The sequence below is a fragment of the Zootoca vivipara genome, chromosome 3 (genome assembly GCF_965207765.1).
Source record: "Zootoca vivipara chromosome 3, rZooViv2.hap1.1, whole genome shotgun sequence".
Classification (NCBI taxonomy): Eukaryota; Metazoa; Chordata; class Lepidosauria; order Squamata; family Lacertidae; genus Zootoca; species Zootoca vivipara.
Window position 1 is genome coordinate 16,554,541 of NC_142586.1, and position 22,560 is coordinate 16,577,100.

Below are 22,560 nucleotides of genomic sequence, written 5' to 3' on the forward strand. Positions count from 1 at the left end.
ATTTCTACTGGGACGTGATTACAGGACTGCTGCCTTTATCTGTTAAAGTTGAGACCGCATTTAAATTAAAAGCTGTGCTTCTCGAAACCAAGGTCATTAACAGATATAGTGCCCACAAAACAATACCAGATAGCAGCCATGTAAGGTCTGGACAGAAATCGAGGGTTTTTCTAAAAGCATTTTTAACAGAGGGAGTGAAAAGGTCACCCAACCACATTTGCCTGTAAAATACCAATTTATTTTAATACTTTAAAAAAAAACACGCACGCACACAAATAAATCCAGTGATAAATGTTCGTTATCAAGAATCAGCATAAAGTGCCAAATAGCAATAACTTTAACCAAAAACATATTGGAATGTCTCATTATTATTCTTATTTACACTGGTAAGGAGGGTGGGAAAAACAACTGGGGATAAAACTCTCAGGCTGAGATTTGTCAAATACCCCCCACCCCACCCCACCCCATCAATTCCATTCGCTCCCCATCCAGACACAAGCTAACTTGAAAGTACTACTAAGACCATACTGGGCACAGCAGTCACTTTGATTTATTGTTGTCAACTTTTGTCCACTTTCGGTGTTTTTGTGTTTGGCTTTGTTTAAATAAATCCACCAGTTACAAACCACTTCCAAGGCCCTAGACCACAAACAAACAAACAAACAGAAACCCCGGGGTGTTTGCCACAGCGTGCAGGAAGGAGACCCACTGATGGAAGACTTGGGTGTTAAAAATCTGTAGAGGACACAACAAGATCCATTATATGGGAGGGTCATTTGCTTCCTTTCAAGCACAGAGTTTATCAGCGATCTTCCTTCTCATCTCAGCAGTGCCTAAAACATGAAGCCAGTTTCTTTTAACCGTCTTCCGGATTTTCTCTTTGCAAGTATGATGAATGATAAGCCTTTTAAACGGTCACACACAAGCATACAGAAAACAGGATAAAAATTTTAAAAATTAAAGAAAACAAAAACTTCAGGAAGCTACTTTGGGTGTTGTTTGCCTCGTAACAATGAAAATTCCTCTCCAATACTTGAGCACCACCTTTTGACGTAAAGTTTAGCAGAGTCGTGCAAGATTTACACTCCTCCGTGTAAGGTTTTTGGGAAGGCTGGCTGCGTTTGTATGCGGAGAGGGGTTGAGTTTTTCTTTTTCTTAACAAATTTAAAATCAATAGTGTTCAGTGCTCCACAATGTCTCTGTCAAGAATTTGGTCTAAATTTCGGAATGCCAGGTGCGGGGTGAAGTTCATGAGGGCTAGAAGCTTTAGCATTTCATTTTCGAAGGTTTAAGTTCCTTTACTTGTGTGTGAAGTGTCTTGTGAACAGCTAGAGTCCTGGATTGGCAAAATCCTTTCCCACATTCTTGGCACTTAAAGGGCTTTTCTTTAGAGTGGATATATCTGGGGAGAGAAAATAAGAGAGAGAGAGAGAGAGAGAGAGAGAGATTTTAGATTTGATCAGGTAACCAACGTACATTTCTGTCTTAACTTGCTACAATGTACAGGTGGAAGGTCAAAGTTTTGGTGGAAGTTCTCAAAGGGGAACAATGACATGCTGAAGAAAAATCTAATAGCAGGGCATATGGACCTGGAAATTCCACTTTGAGCCTACTGTGTGCTTCTGTATATCGTGGAGAATTCAGTATATCATGGATAAAGGGTAAAGGGGACCCTGACCATTAGGTCCAGTCGTGACCGACTCTGGGGTTGCGTCGCTCATCTCGCGTTATTGGCCAAGGGAGCCGGCGTACGGCTTCCAGGTCATATGACCAGCATGAGAAACGCATCAATATATAGTTGTTCTCCACGTTCAAAGGGAGATGTAGTTGGAGGCATCTTCTCCATCGAACTGAATGGGATCAAACACAACCAGAGCTCCCTTGCCTACAGGAGATAATTGGATTGAAATGCTCAGCTTCAATCCAGCGCACAATAAATGCATGCAGTTCCCAATGATTTCAATAGGCTTGAGATGTACATCCTATATTTAACTGAAGTAAATCCTGTTGTGTTCAGCGGGGCTTACTTTCAGGGAAATGTGTGTCTGGTTAAACCCTTAAAAAAGCACCCAATCTATAACTATATTTTGGTTTGTGCCCCTGGAGTTGAAATCCCTGGTTTATACATGGACTATCCAGTTAGCCTTGGATAAAGGGAGATGAACCATGGGAAATCTGTGTTCAGATCTCCAAATACTTTTATTATTGTCTAAAAACAGAGCTCCAGATTTGATCAAAGCAGCAGTGGTGAGAGAAAGGGATTGAAAAGCGCTATTAGCTCTGCAGCAGAAAACATACAGGCACCCCCCCACCCCACCCCACCCCACCCCCGTGTAAGATGAGAACCATCGTAAACTTCCAGTTCACCTTAACTAAATGCATTGTTATAGAGCTTCTGTGGCAGGGCAGTCTATAAATTAAATAAGTAAAGCTTCAATCCTATGGGATCTATTACTGAGTGTTGCAGTTTCTTTCTTTTTTTAAGTTCTTCAGAAGTTCACTCATGCTTCCCTGGACAAAATAATTGTCAGCAATAAAACCGGGGGGGGGGGGGGCAATTGTTGGGAAAGTCCTGAAACACTGAAAGTAGAATGAACATGATGTTTAGGAATGGATATGATCTTTAGGGGGATATGATCCTTTCAGAGGACAGAGGGACTGTCCCATTGAGGAGTTTGCCATGAATCTAGGTCGGTACCTTGGCACATATTTACACTGCTCATTTAAACTGGCTTGAAACCAGTTTAACTGTCACAGCTTCTTCTAGAGAACTGACCAGGGGTGTTATTAGGGAAGGTCAAAAGCCCCCAGGGTAAGAGGGGCTAACCCTAACCCTAACCCTAAATCCCAGATCTCTTGTTCCTTATTTTAGACTTTGCTTCCAGAGCTGTGGCAAACTGCAATTCTGGTGATAGAGCCACTCTATTTGCCCAGAAACCTCAAAGTACACCTATGCATAGAATTTAGCATACACAAAGTTTTACTGCCATCTGCCCTGAGAATTTTAAGTTGTCAGGGACACCCCTGCAGCTGAGAATTTCTCTGATGTCCCTTTACCGTGTTCATAGTTCCTTGGCTGAGAGACCCAACAGTATGAAATCAGATTAAATAGGTAGCATAGGCATGATTTTATTATAAATAACTGGAAGTGTTGGAATCAGTACCAGCTGGAGACTGGTTTTATTATAAATTAGATTTTTGCTTATTTTTCTCCCCTCCCTGCTTTGATACAAGTGATGAGAATGCCAAACCTACATCTGAATAAATAAGACTATTTGCAGACTAAGATTGCAGTCCTAGTAATCAAGAACTGAGTCTAGCTGGGCATTAGGCTGCTAAAACGTTTCGTGTCTTCAGTGGGTTTCATGTGCACATAATATTCATGAGTTGTCCTAAACAATTCTCACTGTGCAAACATAGAGGGAAAGGACATTGCATATACATCACAGAGAGTTCTAAACAAATTAATGCCCTGATCCACAAAGGAGCTATCTAAATCCATCTGTATTTAAGCATCTTCCTTCATTCCTTAATCCTAAATGGGACTAAACTCACAATCCAGTAAATCCCATTGAACTCAATGGAACGTACTTCCACAAAAATGTGCTCAAGACTGGGCTGAAAAGGATTTCAACTGAAATACTTGACTTCATCTAGGCTGCGGATAGAGCTGATTTAAAATCTGAGCGAGCTTGTTATTCATGAAAAGTGTAAATGCACACTCATTTTGTCTCGTATAATTAGTAGATAGAAGGGGTTAGGGCCCTAAGAGAGTAGAAGAGCACATAATGAAATCTAAGGTTCAACCCTCAACATCTGCAGCTGTTAGAAAGATCTTAAGTTGGTGTGCTTGGACAGACCTGAAGCAGTGGAGAGGGCTTCTGCCAACCAAAGTAGGCAATATACTGTGATAGGTAGACCATTGGTCTGACTCGGTACATACAAAGCCCTTCCTAGGTTCATAAGGACCTTTGCCACTGCTATCAACTTCTGTTGGTTTTCCCTTGCATAAGCAGTTATCTGTACATCTATGTGTAGCAAGGCAGCCATTGTCCCTTCTTGAGACTGCCATTCCATGTGGGGAAGAGTAGGGTAGTGCTTGTGGTGGACCTTGCTCCAACCCCACCCTCCATGCATTGGAGAAGATCTGAACCAGGGAGCACGCTGTATGCATGTTGGCTTCTTACAAGGTTTGGAACCCTGATTGCATGGCAAGTCATGTGATATTCACTAGTGGAGATGACCAAATAAGACTTAAGTCAAGAGCATCAGATATCAGGACCTAGGACCTATCAAGCCCGTTAGCATCTCCATTGGTTCCCCCTACCACACTCTACAGCAGGGATACCCAATGCGGCACCCTCAATATGTTGTTGGGCTATACAACTCCTAGCGTTCCTGGTCATTGGCAATGCTGGCTGGTGCTGATGGGAGCTGGAGTCCATGACATCAGAAGGGCATGATGTTGTCTAACCCTGTTCCACATCATTCAATCAGGTATTCAGGTGCAAAAGATCCACGTGTATCAGTGAGGTATGCTTATCTGCATGATCCACTGGTGAATCAGCTCTAGCTTGTCATTTAACAGCCCAATCCGATTCACGTCTGCCCGGAGGTAAATTCCATTGAGTTTAGATGAGGCTTACTCCCAAATTCATAGGATTCATCAGCAGTGCTCACACTTGGGAAGGTAAACAATCATCAAGTATAATTTTGGCAATGAATCCTCTCCTGGTGCTTTCCTTTTCCTCCTGCCCCTGACAGGGTTTCCCTCACCTGGGATCTGATCCAGGAAGTGAAATGTTAGCTGTGCAGGGTGGGGAGCCTCAGGAAGAGGAGTTTAAGGAATAAATGTTTGTTGACCACCATGATATTCTCCATGGGGATTGTGGATGCAACCCCTGGTCATCTGCTCAGAAAATAGCCTTCCAGCCAACATCAATGGTACAACCCTGACGCAGGTGAACTGTGGTGAAATAATGTTATGCAATTATGAAACCCAAAAAAACTCAATAAATGCATTTTCTGCATAAGAAAGAGAATATGAGATCCTTCACACAGATCGTTACTCGCTTGGGCATGACAGTAGGAAACAGGATGTAATAATAGAGCAGGTGTTGAGAGCCTCACACTCAGGGGGTGGGGGGGGTGCTGAATGTGGTCCTCCAGGCCACGAACCCTTTTCCCAGGTCACACCTCTCACTTGCCTCGAACCCTTTTCCCAGGTCACACCTCTCACTTGCCTCGTTTCATCTCCCAAGTGTTTTCTGCCTGGCTGGAATGTATCATTGAACTCTTGCTTGCCTGGGCGGGAGACAGAGAGAGGTGTGTGTATCTACACTGTTTCTGCCTAACTTTTCCTTGCTGACATGTGGCCCCTGATAGGTTGCCCCAAATGGAATGTGGCCCTCAAGGTGAAAAATAGTTCCCAACCTTGCAGTAGAGGGTGGAATATGTCACATTAAAGATCTGTTACTAAGCTGAAATTTCAGCTAGGAAACATTTTTGGATTTTCCAGCTCTACCTGAAGGAGCGTCTCCACCGCCATTGTTCAGCCCAGAAACTGAGGTCCATATCCAATGGCCTTCTGGTGGTTCCCTCTCTTAGAGAAGTGAAGTCACAAGGAACCAGGCAGAGGGCCTTCTCAGCAGTGGTGCCCGTGCTGTGGAACGCCCTCCCATCAAGGAGATAAAGAACTACACAACTTTTAGAAGGCATCTGAAGGCAGCCCTGTATTGAGAAGTTTATTATTTTTGATGTTTTATTATTTTTTATATGTGTTGGAAGCTGCTCAGAGTGGCTAGATGGGCAGGGTATTATTATTATTATTATTATTATTATTATTATTATTATTATTATTATTAGAGCATCAGCAGCAGCAGCATTAAAGTCACAATGGAGAGTCACTATTAAGCATAACCAAGTGTTACCTAAAGTGTCATGGGCATTTTTTACTGACGTAGCACCTCATCAGGTATAGCTATTAGATGAGACACTGTAATTGTTGGCAATTAAGATGAGCTTCAGGAGAACGGATCCATTAATCGCACAGGCCTACCTGTGATCCCTCAGGTGATCTTGTCTTCTGAAGGCCTTGTGGCAAATGTCACATGTGTACGGCCTTTCGTCCGTGTGGGTTCTTTCGTGGATCAAAAGGTTGTACGACTTGGTGAAGTGCCTGCCGCAGAATTTGCACACAAATTCCTTCTTGGTTTTGGAAGGTAACCTCCCCCGCGTGGGTTTCTTCTCCGGTGAAAGCTTGGTCACCTCGAGCAAGGAGCCCAGGCCTGGAGGGGAGCCTTGGCTATCGATCTGTCCCAGTTTCGAGTGGTCCTCCTGAGTGGCTGCCACAGCGAGATTGGCAAAGTCAAATCGGGGCTTGGCTTTGAGTGGCATGTTGGCAGCTTCGTGTTTGGGGTGGATGACATGCGGGAAGAGAGGGAAGGCAGGCAGCTGGAATCTGGCGTCCACCAGGCTGGCCACGCCAGGCACTTTGGCAAAGGACGAACGGGGCAAATGCATGGCCGGGTAGCCCAGGGTCCACTGGTGAAGATGAACGGCGTGGAGGGCGCTGAAGCCATAGAGGTTGGGCAGGTGTTCCGAAGGCACGGCGGGCAGGCCATTGAAAGCTTGCAAGAAGGAGTAGTTGGTGAGCTGGAGGGAGGGGTGGATGGGCACCGGGGCTGGCAAAGTCTTGCTACCCATGATAGCACAGAAGCCTGGCAGGAAAGGCAAGAGCCTGTAAGAAAGAGAGAAAGAAGGGAGTGGGGGAACACATACACACAAATGTGTCTGATTACTGGATGGAACAAATAAAGCTGTGAATCCAAAAGCCCCTTGTTCAAATTTCACCTCTACCATGAAATCACTAGAGGGGGTAATAGACAAGCCTCTCTCTCTCTCAGACTGAGCCACCCACCCCCATAGGCAACAACATGGGGTAATAGTAAGGATTCCAAGGATACCAATGGGATAGCCCATAGTCAGTAGAGCATGAGGCTCTAAATCTCAGGGTCGTGGGGGTTCAAGCCCCACGTTGGGCAAAAGATTTCTGAATTGCAAGGGGTTCGACAAGATGCAGGGGTGCCAACTTGAATAAAATATTGGGGGGGCAGGGAAAGCCCCATTCTGCATAATTGATCATGTGCCTGGATAGCTCAGTTGGTTAGAGTGAGGTGCTGACAACGCCAAGGTTGCAGGTTTGTTCCCCATATGGGGTAGATGCATATTCCTGCATTGCAGGGGGTTGGACTAGATGATCCTTAGGGTCCCTTCCGACTCTACAATTCTATTATTCTATGATATGGCACCCTCGCACCATTTGAATGGCAATGCCCATCAACTTTGGGAGGGAAGCCCCCCTCAGATATTTTATGGAGGGGGCCAAAGGGACCTCGGCCCCTAGGAGTTGGTTCCTATGACAAGATGACTCTCAGAGTATCTTCCAACTTTGTAATCCTATGAATGCATGTGAAGTGCTCTGAACACTTGTAAGTGCTCTACAAGCATTGTGTATTCTTATTTGCCGTTCAAAGGAGTTATTTAAAGGAGTATAAAATGCATGCAAGAATGTTTCCTGTCCCAATTAGAAAGTAAGCATGGGCAGAAACTAAGAGAGGTGGGGAAGAAGTCCTCAACAGTGGGCAATGAACAAGATGAAATCTTTTGTAGAAACCACTGGTACTCTCAGCTGTGGCTCCAATTCACAAGAAAATGCTGTTTGCTACTAAATGTATTCTGATGGCATCGATCAGACCCTGTGCTATCCACAGGGGAGGGAAAGACAGGAGATTTGGGAAGCAAAGAACTGGTGTGTCCCCCAAATGCTTTTGCCACAGTAATAATTGGAAGGAGTTTCTAGCTTACATAGAGGAGGAAACACCCCTTCTGGAAGTTGGGGTGGCTAGCTGTGCCCCTGATTTCTTGATGGTAGAACTTCTGCCACTCTTTAGACACCAAAATTACCTTCCTCTTGTGTAATTTAACAAGAGCCGAGTCTTATACTGAACGTAACTAAAGGACTATGATTTGGGGGGGGGGAGAGAGATTGCACGTTCTTTTGTAATTCAATAAAATCCTTAATAAAAAATATTTTCCCCCAAAAAAAACACAAGAGCCACTCAGCTTCTCAAGGGACACCATGGATACAGAGGCAACATCCCAAAAATGCCTTGTTTCTTGACATACCAGGGGTTGATAGAACTGCTTTTTTCTTATTGTGTCATCCCCTAAACGGCGCACAGCAACCTAACAGATCCGCTGCAAACCCGCCAACGCCCCTTTGCCGCGCCCAACAAGGTGAGAGTCCAGTTTGGTTTTGGAGACCAGGCAGCGCGAGGTCCGTGTCGCTGCTGGCGAGAAGACCGGGAAGGGCCTGGAGCTTCGCTCAGGCAGGAAATTGCCCGCTTTGCTCGCGGCTTCTTTGCCCGCTCATCCGCTCCCCGCTCCGCTTCAACTCTGACCTCCAATTTGCTTCTGAAAGCAGAGTACAAGGATTTAACATAGCTGACTTCAAAGCTCTGCGTCGGGGTCCTCTCCTTCCCTCGCCTTGTCCATTGCAGCTCCGGACTGCCTGCCTGCCCCGCTCTACATCGAGAAAGGGCTTTGCTACAAAACGAGACAAAAATCAGGGGTGCCAATTTGAATAAAATGGGGGGACAACAAGCCCCACCCCGCATAATCGATTACACAGGAGCCAACTGCTAGGGGCCGAGGGGGCTCCAGACCCCCTAATAAAATATTTGAGGGGGCTGGGCCATAGCCAGGATTTATTTTAGGGAGCAGGCATTGTGTTGGGGGGCAGAACCAGGTTATCTGCGATGCGGTTGGTCAGTTAGTTAAGTTTTTTTATTTATTTACTTGATTTAGGGGGCAGCTGCACCCCCTGACCACGCCCTCCCCAAAGCTGATGGTCATTGCCATTTAAATAGTTGCGTGTGCACCGCATCATGTGATTGGTTATAGGGGGGTTATCGAGCCCCCCCCTGCAGTATTTTATTAAAGATTGGACATCATGCGGTACACGCCATTTGATTTGCAATGCCTATCAACTTGGGGGGCGGACCCCTCAAATATTTTACTGGAGGAGCGAAGATTCCCCCCCCCCTCGGCCCCTAGGAGTTGGCTCCTATGCACTCCATTCCTTAGGGGTGAACAGGAGCCGTCTAGGCAGGGAATGGGACCGCGCAACCCTAATGCACGCGCAGGAGGAAGTCAGCGCTCCTTGCAGCTACTTCGATGGGCGCCTCCTTACCTCCTGTTAAGTGTCCATTGGATGGAAGCTGATAGCAATAGTAAATTAAGAACTGTCGCCTTAGAGCAGAACGAGAGGAAATTTAGAGGAGTTTTCTAGGCTGCTGGGCGGCCCTAGGGATCGAGCCACGTCCACAAAGCAAGAAGAACGACCAGTGCGCCCTTGTGTTTGAGACCTTAGGAGTCAATTCCCCAGCCTCAGGGCTAAGGTCATGGGTGTAGCCAGAATTTTCTTGGGGGGGGCAGCCTTTGGTAGGGGGGCAGAACCGAGGTCCCTTCGGGCCCCCCTAAAATATGTGAGGGGGCCGCCCCACCCCCAAGTTGATGGGCATTGCTTTTCAAATAGTGTGCGTGCACCACATCTTGCGATCGATTGTTCGGGCAGGACTTACCTGCCCCTCTCCCCCCCCCCAACAAAAAATTATTCAGGTTAGCACCACTGATTTCGGATCAGCTATAAAAGCTAGAGTGTGTTTCTGTCAATCCTGGGGGAAGCGGGAGTTTTAAGCCAAGGCTGTACTTTTCAGTCTCATTTCTCCAGCAGGAGGAGATGGGGGATTGGGGAGAATGACTGTCCTAAAATACGAAATAAAACCTGCAAACGATCGGACTTTTAATGCACGTTGCTGAAATCCAGGACCCAATGGTCACGGATGTGATTGACACACACAAACCTGCGGGCTGTCATTCAATAGACGCCCTCGGCCCTCGGATTAAAGTCAGCAGCGTGTTTTGGGATAGGGGTAAAATACTTGGGTAGATTCGGCGACTGAGGTCAGAATTGCACTCGCAGGACAGAATGCTGCCCTTCGCTTTCAAAGCGAGAGGTTGATTTCGATTTCCATTCGTCAACTAGCGCCTCAGAAGCGTCCTCCGTGCGGCGGAATGGTTAGGTTTGCAAAGGTCGCTGACGGCCTCGGCAAGCTGTCCTTTACCCAGTTATGACGGAGTACAGATGCTTAAGGATCTGGAGCCTGATCCAGAAGAAAAAAAAACCCCTTCCAAAGTCCTGCAGATTTCTGCGAGATTTAAAACATGTGCATTAAGGCTGCAGCCGAAAATGTATTTTGACGATAATTGTGCGGGAGTGCCTGTACTTTCCGTGCTTGGGGAAACAAAACAGCCCCCCAAATATGTTATAATTGCATTTACATGGAACTTGGTTCTTATTTACGATCGTTGCACATCCATAGCTGCCAAGTTTTCCCTTTTCTCACGAGGAAGCCTATTCAGCATAAGGGAATTTCCCTTAAAAAAAGGGATAACTTGGCAGCTATGTGCACATCTCCGGGTTTAGACCTTGCTACTTATTCTGAGCCCGCAGCAGATTAACGGCTGCTGCAAAGCTGCGGCCTTTTACTCCTGAGTAAACATGCTGGGGATCGCGCTGCGCGTACCCACGACGCAGCGCAGAGTTGCAACCAGAGAGAGCATTTGCCTCTGCTTAGCGCTCAACGAGTTTCTTTTATAGTTTGCATTTGACGTAACGGTGACGCGTAGCTTTGCCCTGTGACGTCACGCCCATGCCTTGCCACGGGTGCTTGGAAAACTCTTTCCCAAACAAAATAAAAGAAATATTTTTTGGGGGGGGGGGTTGAAACCTCTCGATCGAAACTTATTGTTGCTAAGTTTGCTTTTTAAGTTTGCTCCCCCCCCCACACACACACACAAAAGCGACAGCAAAACAAGAGAGAGAGCGCGCACCAAACTGCTGCAAAAAAGGAGCGAAGCGAAAGCGCAGGGATTGTTCACGAGATGGGATGGATCCGACGCGAAGCCGAGAAGATTAAAGGGCGACGCGCTGTTTGTCTGGCGGTTCTGCCGTTCACGGATCTTCTCACTAAAGATCTGCCCCGGGTCCACCTTTCACACCACTTTACATAAATCAGCCTTAAGAAAAGGCGGGGAGGGGGGGCGAAGGAAAAAGGAAAGTCTACAGAAATTCCATCGCACTGACCCAGAATAAACGAGTGTGACATTTGGCCAAGATTTGCCTTTTCTAATTGGATAAATTTGGTATACCGGTCGATTAAAACACACACGCTGCAGCCTCCCCCCCCATCCCCTCAGTTGAATTTAACTATTTAAGGACCAGGGTGCTGTGTTGTTGTTTTTTAAGGTCTCCCCTCCCTTTTTTCAAAAAAATTATTCGCAGGCACAGCCGCTTATTACCAAGATATATTAATCAAAATCCTTATGTTTAGGCCACTTTTGAAATAGAGTCGGGCAACTGGCACGGCGATGGATCCCGTTCCTTTTCAGGCGAGACGATAATAGCAGGTTCCCTAAGCACCATTTGCAAGGAAGTACATGCCCCGTGAAATCAATAGGACAACTTCTGAACAAGTGCGTTTAGCGTCAGAAATGGCATATTCTTCAAGGAACGAAAATATTGGACCCGTTTGCGTTTTCATTCCTCCTCTTGAGCATGTGAATCTGTGCAGGGTCCAATGGGAAGATTTACTGCGATCGGAAATAGTGCCTCAGTATTTTGGTTTACAGACTTATTTTGAAGGCTGGATGGTGGGCGATTTATGGAATGCAGTTTAATTCGGAAGGTGGAGAGAAATCTTCACTACGGCATATCCCCATATACTTCAAGTCTTGCCATGTGTAAATATTTACAATCCAATTCACAGCCCAGTAAGGTCCTTGTATTTTATTTAAACACGTGTATTCATCCTGGTCCTTTTACTAAGAATTAAAGCTCCAATCCTAGGACTATGCTCCACTAAAAGCAGTTGGCTTGCTTCAATATGTGTGTGTGTTTAAGGTACGGATTTCCCAACTTATTATTATTATTATTATTATTATTATTATTATTATTATTATTAACAACTGTCAACGTGCTTAAGCATGCACCCTTCAGTTTTCAAAACTGATTGTTTTACAAAAATCGTTTTAAATCCAAGGATTGTGCTTTAACCGGATGAATCTGTTACTCGTAAATCTGGCTCTGTAAGAGAATGTCGCGCTGGTGTGTGTGTGTGTGTAAACAGAGAGGGAGAATGAGAGGAGAGGGAGATAACTTTCAAAGTTTTAAGTCACATGAATCGAATAAGAAGCGGCCTTTCACCGGTTCTCCTGAAAGGAAGAGGGGAGAAAAGAAAAGAAAAAACCGTGATTCATAATAGCATCCATTGTGCTAATGATTTTGGTCGCTAGAAGCAGTTTAGCTTAAAAACAAAGGGGAGTGGAGAGAGAGAAAGAGAGAGGATTCAGGCTGTTACAAGTTTGCTGGCCTTGGTCCAGATCTGTAAGTTACACTTTTCCTCTGTTACAACCGAGGAAAGAGACAGAGAAGGGGACGAGCAGCTTGGGGGGGGGGGGAATAAGCGAGTGGCGGGACCCTTTTAGGACATCAAAGCCAACGATTCTCTGGAGGTCTGCAGTGACACTCTCTTGCGCTCTACTTTCCTCCCCACCGCAGAGCCGGTTGATCCTTTTATTTCGGCGTCACCTCCACCTTTCAATTCTGCTTCATGTCAACAGATCTTTATCAGCTCCCCCCCCTTCTTCCCCTAAATGAGAAGAGTCTGGGAGTTCTCAACCACCTTTCCCCTGCCCTCGGTGGCAATAAAGCAGAGTCCCGTTTAAAATAATATTTCTTTCTTTAAAAAAAAGAAAAATTCAGGAGACACGTCTCGCTGGGTAAATTGAAGCAGCTACTCGGGGACTAACAGCTTTGGGGGGGGTGGTTGGTTGTAAGTTTTATGAAAAAAATAAACAGCAGGCTAACCAAAAATAAAACCTTCCTTGCTACACACACACACACACACACACACACACACACACACACACACACACACACGACTGAGGCAGCAATCTCAAACACGCCTAGGAGCAGCAAGTAAGCCCTTTTGGACACAACGAAACTTACTCCGGAGTAAGCGTGCGTACACAGACTCTGCAGTCTGGCAGTTCCATCTACGGCGCTTTGCTTGGAGGGCAAGCATGGGCGTAGCCAGGATTTATCTTAGAGGGGCAGAACTCCAGTTAGTTAAGTATTTTTATTTATGGGGAGGGGCACCTGCCCCCTGCCCCCCCCGCTAAGGCTCATGGGAACAAGCTCCCCCGGACTCAAGCGAAACTTACTTCCTAGGTAACCTGCCATATAGGCCCGTGCCCAAATCAGCGAAAAGCATTGCACGCGCCTTAGGCGACTCAGCTGAGATTCTGTTAGGACACCAGCTTCTTTTCTGACTAGAATTTCCTTCCAAGGGGGAAGACGGGCCCCACTGATTTCGACGCAGGAGAAAGTCTATGGTCAAACTTCCCTGGACCGACAAACCCACTGGCTCCATCCGAATCATGTTTACAGTTTGATCCCAACGCTGATTTACTCCGTGAAATCCTTCCGTCCTACAGTATATCGCTTTCAGTGTGGGATCGCTTCCGATCAGTTTCTGTGCTGCGGACTGAAGTGCTAGACGTGAGCTTCCCCCACCTACAACCTTGCTAGATAAGCGTGCTTAGGATCGCAGTCCCGCAGCGCAATCCATTCAACCTATGCATGTCCACTCAGAATCGATAGTCCCGTTTGCTCTCCGGTAAGTGGGTCTAACATCACCATCTGGTCAAAGGTAAGGAGGCCCCCTTGAGTTCAATGAGGCTTACTCCCAGGCATGGGCATAGCCAGGATTTTTGTGGGGGGCCAGGACCCATGGGATTGGTCAGTGAGTTGTTTTACTTTATCTGAGGGGGCAGCTGCCCCCTGCCCCCCCCAGCTACGCAGGGGGTATAGGATTGAAGCCGAATCCTGCCGTCCGAAGTGTTGCATTCTACCAAGTCTTACTCAGAGCAGACCCTCTGAAATTAATGAAGACCGGTAATTTAGATCTTAGTAAAACTCAGTTGACCCCCAGGGGTGCCAACGAATAAAACATTGGGGTAAGCCCCGCCCCGCATAATCGATCGCATGATGTAGTGCACATTTGAATGGCAATGCCCGTCAGCTTGGGGTGGGGTGTCCCTCGAATATTTTATTGGGGAGGCCAAAAACCCCTCGGCCCCTAGGAGTTTTCTCCTTTGTTGACTACCGGCCTGAGTTTCTCCTTACAACCCAATTCCAACTGGGACCTTAAGCAGGGTTACTTGGAAGTAAGTCATTTGAATTAAATTTAGTTATTAAAACACACACACACCCCAATAGGTATATAACAGGTTGCAAACCAAGCTAGACCCATGCAGGCTTTGTCTTAAAGGACTTGCTTCCAAACGGATGTCACCACCGGGATGCGAAAGGAAGCCCACTTGAATCTACAGAGGAGGAGTGTAAATCTTACCCTATAAATTCGAGCTGTAAGTCCACCCGAATCTTGATCCTCGCAATAGCAACCAAATCACTTCTCTTCCAATGGAACTTCGCCCGCCAAGGTAAGAAAGGTTTGTCTACATTCGGAGTTTAGCCCGGATCTGGTCCAAGTGGAACCTGATTTAAGCAGCAGCTGTTGCGCAACATCTGCGCTGCAACCCTGTGGAAATGCGGAGTTTCCTTTCTTGCCCCTCCCCAAGCCCCCTTCAGCCGTTGCTTTCTGTCCGCCTCATGCTTTTGAGGAAGGAGGAAGATCCCTGGTGTAACTTAGCAAGGGGGTACCTGTTTTAGAGGAGCTCCCTTTTGTAAATCAAGTCACTCTCCGGCTTTAAAAATAAAATAAAATTGCGAGGAAGTTTGGGAGGGGGGAACTGAGCAGAACTCTGGTGCAGAAAGATGCCCCCTTTACTCCGTAAGACATAACCCTCTTTCCCCTTCCAGAGAGCCGACGGGTGCAAAGGCATGCTCGAACGACTAGAAACTGCTTCACAGACTCGTAGAGTCGGAAGGGATCCCAGAGGGTCATCTAGCCCAACCCTCCCCCTCCAATGCAGGAATATTTTGCCCAAGGTGGGGCTAGAACCCACGACCCAAGATTAAGAGTCTCATGCTCTACCGACTGAGCGATCCCATTTGTTTCATTTATTTAATGAAATTGTAATTGCGATGCATTTGCCCATTGGCATCACTTTGATCTGGAACTGCCTGTATTTGAGAGACGAGAGGCCATCTCTCTTTGACTCAGTGCCCTAGTCCTCACACGGTAGGAGATAGATAGATACCTTCTCTCCTCCTGTGGGGCTGGGAGTTGAGCTAGCAGGCCTGGCAGCTTTGTTTCTTCACCCCACCACCCTTCGTGCTGTAACTTGGTTGCTTTGGGCTAGAACTTCCACCTTCCGCAGCTAGCAGAGGTGTTCTGCCCGAGGCAGGTGAGAGCTAACTCTCACCCAGGTTGGCGAAGCTGCCCTTGAGTCTCCATACGGTTTGCAGGTGATCAGACGTAACACCTGTCTGGAACGTTGTTTGCCTGGGACTTTATTTTAGGCGTCAGCAAACAGAAAAAAGAAAAGATGGCAAATGTTCTAAAAAAGAAGGGACAGGCATAGGCATTTTTCTGGCATTGCAGGGCCGGCTTCAGCAGCAATTGAATTAGAATATGATGGTGATGATGATAAGTCCAAAGCGGTCTTCACCACCGAAATATTGCTCTATTTGTGGCTTACCAGGCCACGATTCTTACTTAGTGCGCTACTCCCGTGCAACTCCGATCCTATGGTGCATGCTGACTCCGAAGCTATGTTCAGCCATAGCCTTACCGTCCTATCAAGAGGTGTTCAAAATCAGGCCCTAGGTTTGCATCTTAAAGGCTGCCCATGCTAACTCCACTTACCTGGGAGTAAGCACCGCTGAATTCAAAAGGAGTTACTTCTTCGCTAGGACCGCAAGGCGCCAGTAACATCCTTTATGAGTTAAGATAAGATAGACTGCAACAGGCAATGGAGCGTTACTCGTTGGAGGCAATAAGCTCGCTTACTTTCAAAGCAAACTGTCTCTTGAAACCAGAGGTCTTGTCAAAGAAGGAAAGCCTAGCAGAAAAAGGGTTTCAAGGTGGCTAGGAGTTCAAGTGGCGGTAAGTTCCGCCGACATCCATGAAAGGCTTTTCGAAACTCACTCTATCCATATAGAATTGTAGAGCTGGAAGGGGTTCTGGGGGTCATCTAGTCCAACCCCCTGCAGTGCAGGAATCTCAGCACGCCGTGTCCTCCACTCCAACTATACTCTGCTCAACTGATTTACGCACTGAGATCAGTTCACGCCCCAGGAAGACTTTGGCCTTTGGGAATTGCCAATCCATTTCAGCCTAAAGCACTATGGATTGGAAATAGCAGGGCTAATGGAAATCGCATTTTTCTAAGCTTCCTCGCTGGGGCGAGGAAGTCTCTCCCCGAGGGCGAAAACCTCGCGCTGCCATTCTTGTCTCAGGACTGCAGTGAAACTCTCCCCTTAATTTTATGGTCATCTTGTGGTTAGTTTGTTTTTTAATTCAGTTTAAGCCTGAATTATCCACGTGCCTGGCGTATCTTTTTTTTCCCCCAACGGCAGGGGGGGGGATTTGCAAATGAAATACTCGACTCATAAATAACATATTGGGCTCTTTTGCCCCCCCTCCCCCCCAATTAGTTCCACATGTAGAAATGGCCGAGGTAAATTAAGTTGCTGGCTTTTCAAATGATAAATTCTAAGCAGTCAAAACTCGCGCTCGCCTCTCCATTCGCAATGCCACAGGCGTCGCGAGCAAACCCCACTGTCAGCCCAGCTATAGGATTTCAACGCGTTTGGAGTGGACAGAACTCTATGGAGGTGCTGCGTCTGGTTGTGCGCGCGGGGGAGTTAATCTATTTATGCTTACTATTTTGTTTTGTTTTGACCATTTGACACGAAGCGAAAAATGAAAAGCTCCTCCCGCCCCAGGTCCTCTAGGCCCTTGATGCCGAGCCAAAGCTATAACCACTTGCAATTCATTTTAATGGGATCTAGCTCTGGGTAGCTATGTCTAGGATAGCAATGCCTTAAATAATGATTGCAACCTTATTAAAAAAAACAAGCACAAACACTTGGGAGCACCGCTATTCATCCAAAACACAGGACCGTCTCTATTAAATGTCTATAGATTTTTGTATTTCATTTTATAAAGGATTGGGGTCGTTTTATTAACCAACACGGTTGGTATGAGAAACCTTCGTATTTCCTCCTGCCCCCTTGCATTCCGTTTGTAAGATCCTCGGGGCGGGGGGTGCGTAGTGCGCCTTTCGATTATGTCACCTACGAAAAACGCTCACCGCGACCGCGCTACATTAAAAAAACAAAAAAGTCGTTTCAGACGAACACGTGAAGGAGATCCCACGGATTTCCTTCCCGAAGCCAGGGTGCCTGGAACAGCAACCCGGCCAGAACTAGAAAAGAAATCGTCTCCCCAAACCCCCGAAGCTGGAGGGACACTGCTTGCTCGCTCGTTCGTTCGTTCTCTCTCTCCACCCCTCCATTGCTGCGAGCAGCGCAGGAGGAAATCGAGCGTGGCCTCTACCTGTGTTGAGGAAACAAAACAGGAAAGGGGAATTGGCGTGGCCGGCGGGCGGGCGACTCTCCTGGCTCCAGCCGCGCGGAGCATTCCGCTTTCTGCAAAGGGTGCGACGGGATCTCCTCAAACGGAGTTATGTACGGCTCTAATTGAGCGTGAACGAGTTAATTTCGTCCCTTAATGAGCGCTGGAAGGATTCCAGCGGCCTCTGCGCCTTTGCCTGGCGGAGCCGAGCTAAACAGGCTTCGTTAATTTCTTGCTTTCCTTTTTTTAAAAAACACACACCAATAATCACGTTTTTATCGTGCAATCGGTGCTGACAAGCCCCGCGGACGCCCTCGCACTTGTTTGCTCACACACCAGAAATCAACCCCTCTCCTCCCCCCCCCCAACACCTCCGCTTTGAATACTACAGATCGCTAGGATCAAGTGTTCACAACAGCCGTTTGAAATCGCTCCTACTGTCAAGCGGCGGTAATTATGAGCTGCTAAACAATTCTGGGACAGTGGTCTCTCTCTCACACACACTCTCACTCTCTCTCTCACACACACACACCCCTCCTACACAGAGGAAATAATGGGGCGCTAAAATCTTAAAAGGTATCCTTGTGGCTAATGGAGAGAGGAAAGCAAAAGAGCAAACAAACAAACTGCTTTTCATGTCCCCAGATTCTGGGAATCCAAACTAAATAAAAAGCTCGAGCCTAAGGCTTTGCAAGCAAGGCGAATCTAGATTTATGGGACGTAGTTCTATACAGATGTCCTTAGAAATTGGAGGTGCCCCCAGCGTCACTTGGTGAAAATGTCAGCCTGCGCGTTTAGGAGGCCTTCAAGATATTACTGACCGAAGCAGCATAACCAGACTGATGCCAAGGGACTTTTGAACCCACAAATTAAGTGGCGGTGTCCTTGGAGGCAAGAGGGATCTTCTCACCTGACGCTAAAAAGTGCCGCTCTCCCTCTGTTTCGCCCGCTTGTGTGAATGGGGATGCAGGACAGAAAAGGAGAGGCAATTTTTTGAGGGTTTGGTGGCTTATTTTGCGTGGTTACTCTGTTGAAGGGATGGAGCTATATGGATAATAATGATGACCATCATTTTTACTCCGCGGGATCGTTATCTATTTGAGCCACCTCTGTCCCTCTCTTCGACATCCCATGATCGTGTTTGCGCGCAGGGCATAGCTTACAAGACAAAAAATAAAGAAAAAGAAAAAAGCGCAAGTCAGTCCTAAATTACTGTGCCAGTAGCATTACCACACTGGGGGATCTGGTGTGGGGAATGAAAAGGAAGACCAGGAATTAGAGGCTGCCATCCTAAACACAGCTGGATTTACTTCTGAGTAAACGTGGTTAGGATCGGGCTGCTGATGTCATGCATGGGAATTCTCTTTCCCCCGCCCATCACCACCATAACCCCTGACCTAAACCACATGACTTTGCAGCAACTTCCATTGGAGGAATATAACGCACTGCGGATTGCTCATGTTTACGCAGAGAGAAGCCCCATCAATATTAAACGGGATTCACCCTGGAGTAAACGCGCCTCGCAACCCCGATGGTCCGCTAAACTGTAATCCAAAATCCTACAAAATAGAAAGTATCCCGTTCTGGACGGCGCTTCTGCTAATTGCAATAAGGAACCGCATTCTAGGACACCTAATGGCGACTGATAAAATAATAATAATAGTAGTAGTAATAATAGCTGATTGAGGAAATAAATAATGGCTGGGGGCAGGGAAGCAGAAAGAATGCCAAAGTCTTTCAAGAGCCTTCGCTTTTCTCGATCCAAAATATACATTGTTCCTGGATAACGCCTGAGGCTGAAGATACTGACTTTCTCTCCCTAGATCACATTACTTGGAAGCTGAGCGCCACTGGAAGTGGATCCCGCTGACTCGAAATAATCATTTCAGGTCATCGAGATGGAAACGAATCTATATAGTTTTCGGACATCTACCACTTCTGCCTCTCTCCCCACCCCCCACACTAATTCTGAAAAGAGATTGAATTATTCCCACAAAGGAAGCTACTTCCCTCTCCAAAACAAAACGAAAACAAAAACCCCTGCACCTCTTTGAACATGCAGACAGCAGACGGACGCTTTCGGTGGCAACCTTGCGCAAAGAGAGATCTGTCTGTGGTTCGATCTAAATCAGCCCGTTCGCTCGAGGTACTTCTGTTTATTTAACCGGCTGACATTCACAACAGAAGAGTATTTCGGATTAGATCGGCTCTCCTACATCTGGCAGTGAAAACTGATATGAAAATCACGTAAACCCGAAGAGCTGCTGAAAAACTTCTGCAGGCCTGGCGGCCCCGGGTGAATAACGCAGGCAGCCATCTCTTGCGTAGCAGCAAGAGCAACACCCGAAATTTCTATCCGTTTACGATTCGCCGCTACTGGTTAAATAAACTGGAAAGGAAGAGAGCTGCATTCGAAATGAATGGGAGTTTCTTTCCCTTCAAGAGGGTTAGGATGAAACGCCTTTAAAACGGAAAGGTTACGAAGTTTTCAAGGCAGGTAAGGTGTGCGTCGGTGTGAGAGACAGGCCCACAGGGCAATACTTCAAGAGACAGACCTGATCTGAGATGGATCAGAAGAGAACCCAGTGAAACCGAAACTTCTTGCCTCGCTATACCCCGAACATTTACACACGCATTTGTCCAGTAGATTGCGAGATCCGCCATTCCATTTAAAAGTTCATCCTTGCACGCCCTTTCAAGGTTGAGCCTTGCTTGGAAGTAAACTCCGCTCAAATTGGCGGGGATCGAGCGCGATTCTGAAATCGCAACTCCACGCGAACTTAACTTTAAGGTGATCTCGTGGAGAATTTTCAAGTAAGGGTGCAACCCTGTGCACATTCTCCGAAAGACTCAACACTTCCCAGTTAAATATGCCCAGGGCCAGACTACATACCTGCTGCAGAGACATCGCTCTAAATTCCAGCAATGCCAACGAGTTGTGGCTGTGGTTTTACAAAGCGAGAGATATAGAAATTCTCCCTTGTACTATACTATGGCTCAGAAATATCTGTGCACTCTCACACGTATATAAATACCAGTCCTAAATTCCTTTTGGAAGCATGCCCCCTTGATTTCGGCTGAACTCGTTTCCAAATATGCTATCTGCTTAGGACCCAACCGTTTTCCCTTCCACCTATGCGCAGGTAAGTGGATACTGTACATTCTATATTCACGCCTAGAGACGATGGTTTGTTGTTGTTTTACTATAGTCCTCAGTGGGCTATGAATAGCAGGCGCGAGCGAGTGAGCGCGCAAACACATACACAAAATCGTACCCACCCACGCATAATTACGCTTGGTAGCAAAAACATACAGTACCGGTCTCTGGTGCGCGTGGAACTGCCAGGGTTTAGTAAAATCAGCAGCCCGACCCTTAAGCGCATTGGCACTGCGATCCTAGAAACAGATCTGGAAGGACGAATTCCCGACCTGCCTTCTGAGGAAACACGTTAAGGATCGGGGTCTTAAAAAACAAAACAAAAAGTGTGCCAGGCTCAGCAGACATCCTGGGAAGTTCCTCCTGAAACCAACGGGAGGAACTTCTGATAATGTAGCGCGTTTCGGATGAGGACGGGGGCTCGGATCGCCCCTTGACCCTTGTCTGAGCGCCTAACTCGGATAACAAGCCCGATCGCCTAGGCGGGACTCGCTTGCACTTAATCCACATGTTTAGGATCGCATCCTGGTGACATCCGTCTCCCCGTGGGACTTTTATTGCCCAGTTCGCCCTAGACCCGTGGATACTTCAGGAACAAACTCCTATCTCTGAACGCAACGAGGCTAACTTCCCGCCAGGTTTAGGATTGCAGCCTTGTGGGGTTAGAGAGGACCAATTCCGCCATGGGGAAGAAGGGGCATAGGAACTGCAGGGTGGGCTGCTAACTGCTGGGACGCCTGCCTTAGTCGGACCGCTTAACAGCTGGCGCCGAAGTAGGAGATCGTGCTCTGCGTCTGCAAAAAGATCCCAGCATCTTGATAGCTACCGGTAAGAGTTTATCTGGGGGGCGGAACCAGACGGCCTAGCTGAACTCCGCGAACTTCACAACAGGACCTGAATCTCGTGAAGCTACCGGAGAATGAGGGCACGGGACACCCAGCCAGAGAAGAGGGGTTTTTTTGGGGGGGGGGTGAGGGTGGAAGTGCCAGGCAAATCTAAATATTTACCTTATCCCGATCTCCGCTCCACCGCCGGCGGATGGTTCAAGATCCTCCGTGGGCGAAACTGCACAGCTTCAAAGTTGGGCAAAGTGGTGTTGCCCGCGCCGCGCCGGGCCGGGCCCTCGGCTCGCCTGCTCTCCCGCTGGCCCGCGGCAGATCCGGTGGAAGGGGCGGAGAGGCGGGCGAACTAGCGAAGGAGCGCACCAGGTGGCGGAGAGCCTCTCCGCACCGCGCTCTTTCTTTCGGCTGGCTTGGAAGGGCTGCAGGCAAAAGCGCCTTTGAGCAAGGCGAGCGCCGACTGAGCGGATCCCTTCCCTCGGCCGCCTCCTTATTTCAACCCCCTCTCTCCCGCCCCCCCTCGCCTTCCCCACCCCTGGGCATGCGCACTGGAAGGGGGGAAAGTTTCTAACTGGGAAGCTCTTACTTCGGCCGCTCGGCTCCCGGATACGGAGCAACCAAAGCGCTCCGCCTTCGCTCCAGTGGCATCCCTCGCTGCCCCCACACCACGCTCGCACCTCGAACAAGCCTTGGCAGAGAGTCAAGAGGAGCCCCGGGGCAGCCGAGTCTGGGAGGCAACTAGGGCGCTAAGCTTTTAAGCGATCTCCCGGGAATGGAGAGAGGGGTCTCTTCCATCTCCCATCTTAGGCTCAGAGCTTTGGCGGCGCTTTCTCCAACGGATCGCGGCTGCGCTCAAGCTTAGCAGGATCCACTCCTTGGGTGGGTAGGGGAAAAC

General features: G+C 47.6%; 1 protein-coding gene across 3 annotated transcripts; it reads right to left on the bottom strand.

The window, feature by feature from the left end:
* Positions 1-216: 216 nt before the first annotated feature.
* OSR1 (odd-skipped related transcription factor 1) lies at positions 217-22,138 on the bottom strand. Of its 3 annotated transcripts, XM_088665609.1 has the most exons (4): positions 21,834-22,133; positions 20,988-21,105; positions 6,059-6,739; positions 217-1,402 (listed from the first exon to the last, which is right to left on the bottom strand). In XM_088665609.1, the coding sequence occupies exons 2-4, from the start codon at positions 21,050-21,052 to the stop codon at positions 1,267-1,269; spliced, it is 882 nt and encodes a 293-aa protein (XP_088521735.1). In that variant the 5' UTR covers positions 21,053-21,105; positions 21,834-22,133; the 3' UTR covers positions 217-1,266. The 3 variants fall into 3 exon arrangements, with proteins under 3 accessions (XP_088521735.1, XP_034965913.3, XP_088521736.1); XM_035110022.3 differs by lacking the exon at positions 20,988-21,105 and having other exon boundaries at positions 21,834-22,138; XM_088665610.1 differs by lacking the exons at positions 20,988-21,105; positions 21,834-22,133 and adding an exon at positions 14,538-14,579.
* Between the last annotated feature and the right edge of the window lie 422 nt (positions 22,139-22,560).